Source organism: Gadus chalcogrammus, chromosome 4, assembly GCF_026213295.1.
Source record: "Gadus chalcogrammus isolate NIFS_2021 chromosome 4, NIFS_Gcha_1.0, whole genome shotgun sequence".
Lineage (NCBI taxonomy): Eukaryota > Metazoa > Chordata > Actinopteri > Gadiformes > Gadidae > Gadus > Gadus chalcogrammus.
In genome coordinates, this window is record NC_079415.1 from 15,652,350 (window position 1) to 15,666,459 (window position 14,110).

Sequence of the window (14,110 nt, forward strand, 5' to 3'; positions counted from 1 at the left end):
TATTTTTCAAAGAACAGCATTGAATGAACTCTATAAAGTGTTATTACTATTTCATTTGCAGCGTAATTACAGAATTAGCTTTTTTTCCACATGTTTTCTTCAGATGAAAAACTGAAGCAGACATAGTGACAACATGTCACTATTTGAACAGTATACTCAAAGCACCTTTAAACAAAATATGTGTTTTGTTTTTCAGAACAGCAATAAATTAACTTTATACAAAGTGTTATTATCTTTTTGTTTTTAGTTTTATTACTCCATTAGCTGTTTTTCAGTGATTTTTTCTTGTTCAGTGAGAGAAATCTAGTCTGTGCTTGGCTTGAACAAGTGCACTGGAGTCAGGTTATCTGTTTGAGGTGGATATGAACAGGACAGCTGACAGGTGATCATCAGTGAGAGAAGATCTGCATCCTGATTTGTTAAATTTCATCACTGAAAATGTTTGTTCACATTTCACCACATCACTTCCGGCATATTAGCGCAGCAGAGTCCACCAAACAATCTTTCCCCTTCAGAAAATGCCCTACTTTTTTTGGCAATTTTGTTGGATATCACAAAGCTGGTCTTGGCTGCTGCATCCCTGGATGTGCAACACTCGGTAAAACAGCCTTGGTGCTTTTGCAGTTTAGCAAGCAAAGCTTCAGATGTCCGTGCCCGATCTGCATCAGTCATGTTGACGTTTTCTCCGCGTGTTTAGTATTGTAGTGGTGATTCAAATTATAATCCTTTAACACAGCGACCTGTTCTCCACAAGCACGGCTTTACCTTTGACTTCAGTGAAAAAATACTTAGAAGTCCATGTTTGGTTAAAAAGTCGGCACTCTGTATCAACCTTTCTTTTGTTCGCATGAGCTGACATTTTTCAGGAATAACAGCCATTCACGTCAGCGCTAAAGTCTCCTGTGAGCTCAGTTCGTGGCCAGTTCGTGGCTCGTTGACGGGGTTCTTCTTCTACTTATTTTTAGTTGCGACTTGCCACCAGAGAAGAATAAGCTGCATACGCACGCACAACAACAGCAACAACAAAAGTCGCCTTCATAATAAAAGCAGTGAAGTTATATTTTTCTTTTTATACAATTATTCACATTTGAATATGAGCTCCCCACAGACCTCACGCGGGCCAGTTAGAAACGGCCAAAGGGCCAGATGTGGCCCGGGGGCCGTACAATGCCCAGGTCTTCCCTATATGGCCATTGCGTTTCCTCACAAGTTCACTGGAAAAAGACTTCTGTTGAACCAATTAAAAAAAACAAGGGTAATGGTTCACATCTATATTACATAACTTGAGCCAATGACAAATATATAGCTTGCCTCAAACAATATTTCCTATGTTCATAAAAACAAAATAATACAACTTGGCACCAAGTATAATTCTATTCTTTGAATGAAGTTAATACATTTAAATCGTATGTTAAATCCTAAACAAAAAAATATTGATTCACTCCAACAATTGTTTCTCATTTAAGAAATATCTATCAGAAATAATTTGTTTTATCCAATCAAAAAGATTACAATTTAATCAAACAATTGTTTCTCATTTAAACATGAACATTTTTAAACAAAAAGTTTTATTGTATACATCATCATCATCATTTTTTCCCGCTCGGCTCTCGCCGCTTCATGGCCTTGGGGCGCTTCTGACTAGATTTGACATCACATCGTGACATCAGTCAGGGTTAGGTGCTTTGTCAAAGACACCTCGATACTCTGCTTGATGAGGGGATCGAACCAACAACCTTCAGGTTACCAGCCAACCCGCTCTACCACCTGAGCTACTGCCGCCAAACAATAATCAATATATATTAACAATATAAATGGCAGAGTTAGACCTACTCCAGACCTCCCTCCAGACACAGACAGACTGTCCTAGCTCACAGAACCAGTGAGTCATCGTCACTCTGGTCAAGGCTAGTGCTTTCACCTCAAAAAGTCGCCAAAAGTCACCAATAGCAACTGAAAAAGAAGCTAGATTTGTCGCTTGTCGCTGTTTTGAAAAAAAGTCGCCAAAGGGGTCTGAAAAGTGGCTAAATATAGCGACAAAATCGCTAAGTTGGCAACACTGCGGTTTGGTCCAGTAGTCGTAAGCGTCTTTGTATTTAATGCGCATGCGCAGGCTTGTACGTAACCTTGAAATTGTACATTTGTCTGAACAAATATTTTTCGAAATTGAGCTCCTAATCAAATATAACAGTGTTTTAGGAAGAAAACAAAAAAATAATATTTGGATTGAATGACAAAAGTATTAATCAGTTGAATACACAACCTTAAAATTTTACATTTGTCAAAATGGATATTTCTTAATTGAGCTCCTAATTAAAAATATCTATATTTCACAGTATTTTGAAATAAAAAAAAGTTATTTTAAAAATAAAACAAAAAATGTTTATTTGAATTGAATTACAAAATAATAATCAGATGAAGTACGGCTTAAAACCCTTTTTCCAGTGTTGTTGCACTTACATGTTGTTAGTGGATGTCCATTTCATCCTAATTTGTGCATAAAACCCTCAGCCTGCGCTGAGTCAGTTTTATAACATTCAGGCAGAGTGGCCGACTGCACAGACTACACAAAAACTATGGAGTTATTTCTCCAGTGAAGTAAGGATGGTGATTCTGTTTTTCGGTTTGCAAACTGTCATGGCCTTCAGGGTATTAAGAAATCTCTGGCATATCCAAATGAAAAATACACTCTACGATTAAGAAAAATATATCAGAGTTGTGAAAAGGGGATTTGGTTTTGTGAAATGTACAGAAAAAGCGTGCATGCGTTTTTCTTAATCTATACATTTAAAATGTTAATTTAGATGTATCTTTGTCACTTTAATCTGCAGTTTATATGAAGAGCTAGGACTTGAGAATAATTTAGATGAAGCACGTCAATCTAAATTCCAGCAGATAGAAATATTAGAATACTCAACATTCAATACCATATAAATATTTCAGCATGCTTCTGGGGTTTTCTAGCCGACCGGTCAAATGTGGTCAACCACTGTAGGAAGACGTAGATTGGAGGGAGACGAGTTTGACATCTCATCTGGGACCACATGACATCTTGACATGAGCGAAAGCCCCGGGGAATTCAGCCCCGCGGTAGGCTTCTGACCCACTTATTTAGGCTCTCGTCGGCACTCTGCACGCATTCTCAGAGTACAATCAATTATTTATCTGTCTGTCCATCGATTAGATATGTGAACTAAAAGAAGGGCCCTTCCCTGAATGTGGAGCCTGAGCGTCCCTCAGCATGGACTGACCTCAGTATGGACTGACCTCACCGCCCGCCAGCCCTCCTGGGTAAAGCCAGCGCTAGTTGGTATGGAGCAGTGTCACAGTACGACCCCCCCCCCACCCACACCCCAATCTCAATGATGTGTATGCAGAAACCTAACTTAAGTACCTCCCTTGTGTAGGTTTCAGTAGTGCTTTTAAAGGGGTAGCTTTGGGGTGAGCTGCTCCGATATTGTCTTGGATTTATTATCGGTTCCTCTCAGGAGACCAAATTCTAAGGGAAATGTGGACATAAAGGAAACCAAAAGCAAATTACACTTGAAAGTTTTGTGAAAAGGGCATCGACCAGTGACCACCATTACCACGTTAGAGCAAAGGGTCAGAGCCAATGAACTGGCTACCCCTTGGGCCCGTTAAAAGGCTACGGTTAGCGCGGCAAAGCCAAACAAATGAGGTTGGAAATAGTTAGGGTTGAGTTCAGCAGTTGTTTGGCGGCGGCTGCAGGATAATATGGTGCTGGTTGTTGTGGTTGAATAGAACAGGAAGTAAAGAGGAGGATTGTAAAGACAGCTTATTGAAATATGCTGCGTTCATATGCTGACCAATGCACAGAGAAAAGGTGAAAGGGTTGTGACCTCAAACGAGTCCTGGTGAACACTCTCCTCCACACGTTCACAGTTCTTTATTAATTGCAATCCAGTGTGCGGTTGCCTCAAGTGGGCACGCCTTGTTACATCTTATTAATCACATCAATCATAATAGTTTGCATCTACGTTGTGAATGATAAGTCTCCTGGTCACTGAGGTGCACACTAGGTGTACACTAGACGTAGATACCTCTCTGTTGTGGAAGGTACCAGAAGCTGCTTATAAGGGGTCCCATGGAATTCAAGGAGTTTTGCTAGAATTTAGGACTTTATGTTTTTTATTTGAATGCTTTTATGTATTTGAACAGCACAAAGGGGTTTGACAATGTTGATTACTGTGCCGCCATGGAGTTGAAAGGGGCCCAGCCTATCAAGTAAAAAAAAAAAAGATGTATCTATATATATATACTTTAAATGTCATGAACGATGTTAAAAGGATCGCCAAGAGGAGCTCAAGACAAAACTTCTGGTTGGCTGAAGGTTTCTGAGCAACGTAACTTATGAGGTTCATTGTGAAACGTGGACATCTGGATGGTCTATCTATATTGAGGCTATTGTGGAAATTTTAACCATATCGGTTACAATTGCTTTGTAGGAGAGGAGACAAGGAAAAGAGAGGAGTGGAGACAGGTAGACGAAAGGAGGAGAGGGGACAGGAGAGAGGGGAAAGGGGAGGGGACAGGAGACGCCAAGCAGTCTCCACCCTACCACCAAGGTAAATAAAACAAGATCATAAAATCCATATGTTTAAATTGAAAAGCAGTTTGTTCAACAGCGGTTATTTTCTATGTTTAACTGCATTTTCTAACCCGCATCACACCTTTCATTTTGAGTTTGTTTTTTCTTCATTTCTTACTATATGTTTTAATCTAAATAATAATACGGTAGTTATTTGTCGTTATGCCGCGAGTTTCAGGATTTGGAGAGACAGCTCCATTTTATTTTGATAACAATATATTTTTGAACTCAGTATATCTCAGCAAGTTCCTCGCATACAAATAATATAGAATTCCTATAAAAAGAATTGGCAGTGTTAATAATATAGGCGACAATAATCGAAAATACGACAGTGGATAAATCTGCCAATCTATAAAATGTTTTTTGTTTCAATCAATATATCAAACATACCAGACAATCAATAATAATATGTAGGAGACTTAAAACCTTTACCTTTAACCTTTTAAAAAATATAACATAAAATATTTAAATGCTGGCAACACACAACACAAAGGATTCTTATGCCTCTTCATTGATGGTGGTTATAGTTGCATATTTGAGGCTTTCCTCTTCCTCTCGTCTTCTCTGGATGCGTGCCTCTCCTTCCACGTTGTAGCCCACCATCAGCTGGTAAATCACCACCCCCACCACCGCCCCTAGGAACGGGGCGAACAAGGGCACCAAGAACCAGTAGCCCTTCACTCTGTGGAGAAAAATGGCCGCAGTGTTTAGAGCAGGGGAACTATTGGAGAACATGTTTTCTTGAGGGTTAATTTCACAATTATAATTTATTTGTATTACTATTTTAGTCATTTCGCACACTTCTATCGAAATTAGTTTCACTCATTTCTATCCGCAATATAGGTTTTCTCGCAGCACCCTCTAGTGGCTAGTGTTGTATCTGACGGTATAGCTATATATTTTCATGCGACAGGTCTTCAAAGATTCTCCCTTTTTCTTGAGTAGAACGTTTCTTGAGAAATGTAAAAAGCTGCGGTATAAAAGTGACATAGGCATAGGGGAACTATGTTAGCGAGATATTGAACTGCCAAGAAATTGTTAAAGAAAATGAAGCTGATACTAAACAAAAAACAAGTCAATTTACATGGACTTCCATCCTTCTTTAGTGTGCTTTTTAAGGCAATATGTCAGAATTCACCTCAGCCAATCGATAATGTGTCAAGAGGTAATCTACTATGTTTCATTCGGGATGGTAGGCTATAGGGTCCCTACCAAGGGATAACTGGAAATAGTAGCCTATATAAACGGATGACAATAATGTCAACACAAAAAGGCAAACAAAATGTTAAAATAAAACCAAGTCAAAAGAAAAGTTGTGAATCGATTCAGAATCATGGAAGATAACATTTCTTCGGGTTTAGACTTTGTTGCAGTGCAGTCCTTCATTTTTTCCATCGTGTGCTCTACTCTGTTAAAAATCCAAACGCATTCACAGCCAAACTCCTCCTTTTGGGATAAAGGTTACACATTCTCCCGGCTGTATCTAAAATGTTCCGGCTACTCACGTGAACACCCCGCTGCCCCAGCCCGCCAGCGCGGTGAAGAGGCGCGGCCCCAGGTCCCGGGCGGGGTTCACGGCGTAGCCCGAGTTGAAGCCCATGGAGAGGCCGATCACCAGCACCACCAGGCCGACCGTGAAGGCTTCCAGACCCGCCGGGACCGGGGTGTTGTGGGGGTCCACGATGGCCAGGATGCACACAATTAATGCGGCCGTTCCGATCAGCTGAAACACAGCGGACACAAAATGCATTGTGGGGTTTTGTTGTCCGTTGATGATGGTTGATTTGATTTAAAAGCGCTTGTCCTTTAAGAAATCTCCAAGTGTTGTACAGGGCTGAAACCGAACATGGAAGTAGAGCCAGAAAGGATAAGTCAATTTCAAGGCCTTTTTATATAATGTCTTTAATAAGGTGTTTCGTTTAGGGAGGTTGTGATGGTTTTGCTGTTGATGTTTTTGTGCAGTCTCGGATGTTAGGAAATTAATGTAAGGAAAATTCTGTCAGTGTGCGTGAGTACAACAGTTTGTTCCGTATCACATGCTCTCCATTAAATATAAATTTCACCCAAATTGTTGACTTTAGGGGCCTTTTAATTGCCGCATAGCGATTCCAGGGGGAGAATTACATAAAAATGATCATTTAAATGGGGCTGGAGTGGGGGAGAGGGTCTGGAGACTGATGGAGTGGTTTAGAGCTCCATCTGGGCCCTGTAGCTATCGAGCACCGGGGTCACAGGGTGGAATTCTTAAACGGGTATGATGTTCTTGCGATGTGATCCGGAGCAATTGGTGTGACACCGATTTAATCGTACCCTTGTTGTGAATTAAGGGAGGTGATGAAACGATGTCTGACACTATGTTACCTGGTCGAAGAATCCGTTGAGCAGGCTGAGATGTGGGGAGGGATACGTAGCGAAGATCCCCGCCGTGGCGTTGGTCCCGTCCACAGACAGCGTCCCCTGACCGTAATCCCACAGCGCATCTGGGGGGGACACACACATTACCGTGGTGAGTGTTGATGAGCAGCTTCATTAACCGTAAGCACCGGCCACCAAGACTCTCGTCTCTGCCTGACAGCAGGCCCCTGGGTAAATATTGAATAAGCATTGATCTTGTGTGTTTGTTGGTTGCCGCGGCGGTGCTAATATTATCAGATTACATTAAAGGCACCCAGTGCAACTTTCGAGGCTTAAAAATAAACATTCAATTTCTAGTCTTTTTTACACGTAGTAAGTTTCAATAACTCCATACCATTACATACCGACATTCAAGCAGCAAAGATGAGACGTCGTTGTGTGGTGAGAACTGATAGAAAATCGATAACAACAACAATGCCGCCATTTTCTTTATTTTTTGTAACCTACAATAAATAAAGCAGGCTTCCAGTCAATGGAAAAATGGCTTCTCCCCACCGGCGATTGTTGTTGTTTACGATTTTCTATCAGTTCTCACCACACAGCGACGTCTCATCTTTGCTCCTTGAATGTCGATATGTAATGGTATGGAGTTATTGAAACTTACTACGTGTAAAAAAGACTAGAAATTGAATGTTTATTTTTCATTGAATGTTTACATAAAGTTGCACTGGGTGCCTTTTAAGAGGAACAAATGGGTTCGATATGGGGGTGATTACACAGAGCAGCTCTAGGCACCGGTCGCAGCGTTGTGTCAGTGGAACTTTGGCCACTGCTGAGCTCTCCTTCTTGTGATGCAACTCAAAGTTCAGGTGTTTTTAACAACGCTTAAATATGTTTGGTGCTTTGAGTGTTGGGCATGGAACAGCAACGCTTCACAACGAAACCTAGAAAAGGGCTTGATCAAATTTCAAACAAACTCGCTAAGCTAATTCTGCTTCACAAGATCGTTTTTGGAATTTACTCCCTTTGCCCTGTGGCGCTTGGAGATGGATTTATGCGTTGAAATATAAATATAAATATTGAAATAGAAATGAATATGATGAAGTATCTGTGTATTAGGGATTGACAGTCTGTAGCGTTCAGGTATCAGGAGGTAAACACAAGCTCACTGCATCAATTAGTTTGATTCAAATCAAACGCAAAGCCACGGCGTATTGTTAAATCAGTTTTCACTGTTGAATAATTTATAGTTTATAACGGCAAAATTGTGTGCGATGTCTGTGTGCGATTGGCCCCTCAGTGTCGTAGGGGTGGGGGCTCTGGCTGCAGGAAGCATGCAAGTTCTCCGTGGACATCAGGGATGGAACCCAGCGTAGCCATTTTACATTTCAAGGACGCCTACCAGAATACATGCCAAATATGATCCCGGCGCCCAGGAAGGCCCCCAACGTCTGGAAGAGGAAGTAGACCGGGAACTTCCTCCATGGCTCCCTCCCCAGGAGACAGAGGGCAAAGGTCACGGCCGGGTTCAGGTGACCACCTACGGAGGGCGAGAAGGACAGAAACGTGAGACTTTCTAAACAGGACTCCTAAAGGAGATGTCTTCTTAGCTATGATCAGTGACTCAAAGAGCAACGAGAGAGCGAGAGAGATGGAGGCCTTCTTATCTTCTATAGAAAATACTCTCGCCCCTGATTCTCAAAGAGCAAACGCAGCAGCGAGCCCATCTCCATGTAATTGTGGGCTGCTTGTGAGAGCCTTCAGAAACAGGAGGGAGGGCTCTGTGACACATACTAAATTGGAAGAAAAAAAAAGAAAGTACCTTACAAAGTCAATGTTTTTCTGAGCACAAATATAGTAAGGAAAAAGGGGAAGTGAACTGCTCCGATTGCTCGTTCACGCCTGCGCTTGTCTCCCGCCACTCGCGGTCACACTTACTTAATGTTTTTTTATGTCTTCACTTCTGACGCCGTCATGTTGTTTGATCAAGTAGGAACGCTCCCCCTTCCACCATCTTCTTTGTACTCTTCTGAGATGCCGAGTGTTTGTAGTGCTGATGACGGGCGGCTGTCGTCAGCACTACAAACAGCGTGGTGATCATCTCCTGTAGGGTAAACACTAAATACTGCACTCACCACTGCTTCCGTCCATAATAATGAGGAGCTGATATATGAATCCTACTAAATCTTACAGACACAAGCAACCGAAAAATGGTATTATTTGTGATTAAATCAATCCGCTCGAACTTAGAATTTAAGCACACCATCCACTCCCCCCATATAATTTCCCTATACGTTCCTATACACCACTTTAGCCCCTCACCTGACACCTGTCCACTGATGAGGATCCCCAGCGTGGCGGCGAACCCAAAGGCCAGGTTGACGGTGAGGAACGCGCCGTGGGAACCTCCGCTGAGAAGCATCTGGGCCACCGAGCCACAGCCAAACGTCTGCAGGAGGAGAGAGAGACCGCTGAAACCCGGACCCCCATCCTGGTGTGGGTGGGGTCCCACTGGCCCGGTCTCCTTCTCAGTCAGGGCGTGTCTCTTTTGTATTGAACCTCGTAGGTCATGCAGATGTTTTTGTGGGTGCTTTGGATGTGATTGTTTTTTAGTTTTTTTGGAGAGGGGCAGACTTTTAACCTGAAAAACACGACTTTAAACATGGAAACACATGCGTGGGTCTTCCTGGTGTCAAGGAGGGGTTTCCTTCTCGGTTTTCAGTGTTTTGCACAGCAGCCGCCTGCTGCTGACATCACAGAGACCCACCCAGCTAGGGTCCTCTCTGGATGTGTTGTCTGGGGAACTGAGAACGCCTGCTTACAGACTATTTATCCTTCCCATGGTGTGGATTCATTGGTCTCTAAGATGTTAATAATGTTGAGTATTTGTACTATACATCATGGCCCACACTCCCTGTTGTAAAGTTGTACAGCCCTGTTGTCTACATTGCATGATGTGCTTTGCTGCATCAAGAGGAAGGTAAAATAGTCTTCTCGTCAACTCGTCTTGAAAGTCAAACTGTTTCAAATTGATCTGGACAGCCCTGACATTGATGATCTATTTTGAGGAATTTAGATCCAGTTTTGTAAATAAGCCAGTCCATAAATAAATAATATGATGAAGTTATAAATGGTAATGGGAAATGCAGACCAGAAGAGGTCCTTATCTCAGTAGCATCCAGAGCTGTGGAAATTCTAAACTGCAAAAGGTCAGAAGCTGTGTGCTGGCAAATGGAAAGGCTTTGGAAAGGACATTGCAGATATTTGGATAAGATAAATTAATATTCTAATCTTCTGGTTGATGAATAAAATCCTCATTGCTGATAGTGACCCATTCGCAGCTAGGATATTATATGTCATCCAATCATTGTACTAGCAATGCAATGCAAAATCGTTCTGGTGAATTTATGAACTTAATAACATGTCCTTTCCAGATGAAACCAATAGTCTGCATGAAAGAATTATATCCAAAATGTAATATTGTTGTTTTGTGTTTCATAAGGTACCATTGAGCAATGCGTGGTGGTGCCTTGTCATCGTTTGTATTCATTAATCATTGACCGTCATGTTTTAATTGATTTGGTAAAAAGCAGACACATAAAAGTGTCTGCCTAATCTAAATCGATCTATGTTCAAAACCACAAGCCCCGCCCGGCCCCGTATACTCACCACCAGAACCAGGGTCCCCAGGCACTCTGCCAGGCCCTGCTGGAAAAGCAGGTGCCTGATGTGGAAGATCTGTGCCGCCTTCTCAAGAACTGCCTTCTGTTTTTCCATCATGAGGAAGTGGCGAGTATTCATTTTGGCTAGCAGCTGTGATCTGCTCGATGGGTAAGAGTCTGTGTCTTCCTTGCTCAAGAAATGTCTGACTTAAGTACTACTCTGTCTCCACCCATTCAAAACCTCTCTACAGGCGCTGGGGATAATAAGGAATACACCCCTTTATTATTCACCTTCATCTCTTCCTCGTTTCTATGTTATTGCTTGCAAATCAGCCAGAAACATATACATTATTTACATACTCGTTGGCATATGAGAGAGTATTTGCCAATGTATTGTTTTGAAATAAATCCACTTTAAGTAAAACAATAGGCCATATCCACGCCACATGCCTGGAAGTGTTTAGCATAATACCGAATTAGCATTAGCATAGCTATTATGCTAATGTAATTGTCGACATAATACCACATTCTTAAAGAATTAGTGGACAGCAGACTTTTGAGAAGTCCTTTTAGTGGTGTGGGCTGGTGGCGGCTCTCTGCTTCAGAGACTGTGGATCTATCACAGCCTACCATGCCGCATGTGAGAAAGCTAGACATCTGAAAAAAGGCCCGCAAAGTCACCCTAAAGTTTGGAGGACTTATAGGGTCCTCCGAAAAGCCGCAAAAAATCAACCCAGAAGCTCTGCAAAAGAGACAAAATGTCAAGCTCACGAAAACAGGGAGAGAAAAGACGGCAATGAAAATGAGGTGTACGGATGGATTGGACATGCAAAATAGCAGTCACCACCAAGATTGACTCATTTGCTGGAAGCTTGTGGCGTTGTGCGAGGAATACAATATGAGAGGACATTATCTGAGCCAAAGCTCAGCACATTGGTCCTGGCCTTAACACCCCACGCAGCAGAGCCCCCAAGCCTCACAAAATGATAATGCTCCCGCCTGTTCTTTTATGCGGCTCTCTCTTTATTGATGAAAATATAACTTATAAGCGCTGCAACCCTCCCAAGGTATGGCTCTGCTACGCACAGCTCGTATTTTATCCCAGGAGGATGTGAAATATTTAGATTTGGGGATGTGAAATATTTAGATTTGGGGAGCATTTATGGATGCGTTATGAAATTCCAATATAAAACCAAAATGAAACCAGCACTTTACGACGACAGGCTTTGGATGCAGCACTGGTCAACAACTTATTTGGTAGCTAAGACATGATTTAAAGAGCCTGGCAGGGAACACTTTTTGAAAATATATTGGCCAATTTTTATATCAAACCATCACCATCAGCACCGTGTGTGAGATTCTGTGAACTGCGAAATGTTGCTCGCTGTCAGAACATAGAAACAATTTGTTTCCTCACTCCTTCATTTCCGTGCCAGATATGATCTCGACAATAATTGTTTTATATTTTTCAACTTTTCCCAGCCATCAGACCCATCTCGATGCGTTACGGGTACCAGTTGTTTTTTTCCCTTCAGATTAGGCCATGCGTTCTGCTGAAGGTTTTTAATATTTATATTCCAATGAAGGATTGCCCCGCACAGTGATTGGCTCATGAATCCCCCCCGAAACATGTATCCGATGAGTGCAAAAGCTAAATAAAATAAGTCTTGTGACGACAGGCGGGAGGAACCATCTATTTAACTCCACGGTTGTGAATTTATGATGAAAATTGTATCCATGACAATGCAATGTTTTGTTGTGCACTTAAAGACGGCATTAAAACAAAGGCTGAGCTGAGATCAACAGCCTCAGTCCACACAGCCGCCACGCGAAGCACCATTGATTCCGCGGCGGCGTATTAATCAGCATCGACTCCCATGTTATTATCCAATCATCTCCCCTCCTCCGCACCGGCTGCCGGTGGGGAGCGATTCAGACGCGCCAGAGATGTATATTGTAAAATGTATGTTTTTTTAGCATCCAACATGCCATGGTAACGTATAGACTTTAATCATCTACAGTTAGAGGGTGGGGAACTACTTCTGTTTGTCTGGCGATGCGTCGGTCAGTTGTAAAATGCAAAGAGTCTTAACAGTGTTGCAAATAAATATCAGACGGCAAAGTCTGTTACTATGTTTTGATTTAAAATAGACGTTTTTATTTGCTACCAAGGTACGAGGCGGTATAAGTAAAAAATATATAAAGACAACTAGCATAACGCCCTTTCTGCCTTCTGTTGGGGGCTGTTCATTCCCTTCAGAGCTAGAGAGTTAGCATCGCTCGTTAGCGCTCATTAGCATGAGCGCAGAGAGAGCCTGCAGTGGGCCGATATACCGCATATGTGGCCAATTAACCCTCGGCTCTCCCCTTGGCAACTCCAACCAGGTTCCGATGGGTGACAGATCTTCAGGGTTGGGTCGTCTCTTTGAAGAGCTGCAGCCAAATGGGGAACAGATTACCGGCCTCTCTATACCTAGTGGGGAGCCCCGCCAACCCACCTGGGGTCCCTCCTTATCCCGCCAAACCTAAACACGGCTGCCCCACTGGGTGCCTCTGTTCAGGCCCACGACCCACACCTGCCCTGGGTTTGGTGCCCTTAAAGAAACAAAAGCAACCATCGAGAGCCAAAACACTCACAACAGGACGTTCCTGCCCGACAAAGTTGGTAGGTTGTGTGACGGATCAGAAAAGTTCTACACGTTGTCCCATTTTTCAACGTTGTTGTTTGTGGGGGAGAATCTGTCAGGCCCATCACCAGCTGCAGTGTTTGACCTCTAGTATGAATGACTTTGTCCGTCCGTCCGTCCGTCCGTCCGTCCGTCCGTCCCTGAGATAGCAGAGCTGCTCCAGTTGAATTGTAGCACGGGAAAGAGTAGAATCCGGGAGCTCATATTTTATTTGCTCTGGCAAACAGAGAGGTTAAAAAAGCAATTGCGAATTGGTCTGGAGATATCGGGCGAGTTCAATAGCAGGTCTCCATGGATACGTGTGTGGACATAGAGGGTTGGACATCAAAGGAGCCCTCTTCTACCACCAGGTGCCCTTTCACTATCGGTCCCTTTGTGCCCTCACAACAAGGTGGAGTGTCAACTCATATGTATGGATGGGTGGATGAACCACTGCACCCTACCAGGTGATGCAGTACACCAACAAACCCCACCGACGCTGCCTTTCAAAAACCCGATGAATTCTAATGTGTGTGTGTGTGCATGTGTGTGGTGTGAAGGTGGCTTTTTTTTGTATTTGTTGAACAAAATACGCGAGGGCTTTTACGAGTGGGCTGATGGATGTTATTAGCATAATAACCGAGAGAGAGGCCAAATGTCGAAGACAAATGCACAGTTAATGTCTACACCTTAACATTTACATACCTGTCATAACGTTGGTGCCCTGCAACCCCTTTTGATAAATAAACCCAACCTACGTGTGTGTGTGTGTGTGTGTGTGTGTGTGTGTGTGTGTGTGTGTGTGTGTGTGTGTGTGT

The 14,110-nt window shown here is 42.8% G+C and overlaps 1 protein-coding gene across 1 annotated transcript; it reads right to left on the reverse strand.

Moving 5' to 3' along the window:
• Nucleotides 1–4,369: 4,369 nt before the first annotated feature.
• On the reverse strand, nucleotides 4,370–10,788 carry LOC130380907 (aquaporin-3-like). The gene is made up of 6 exons (XM_056588335.1): nucleotides 10,634–10,788; nucleotides 9,287–9,413; nucleotides 8,367–8,504; nucleotides 6,971–7,089; nucleotides 6,115–6,332; nucleotides 4,370–5,291 (listed from the first exon to the last, which is right to left on the reverse strand). The coding sequence occupies exons 1-6, from the start codon at nucleotides 10,763–10,765 to the stop codon at nucleotides 5,108–5,110; spliced, it is 918 nt and encodes a 305-aa protein (XP_056444310.1). The 5' UTR covers nucleotides 10,766–10,788; the 3' UTR covers nucleotides 4,370–5,107.
• Nucleotides 10,789–14,110: the final 3,322 nt, after the last annotated feature.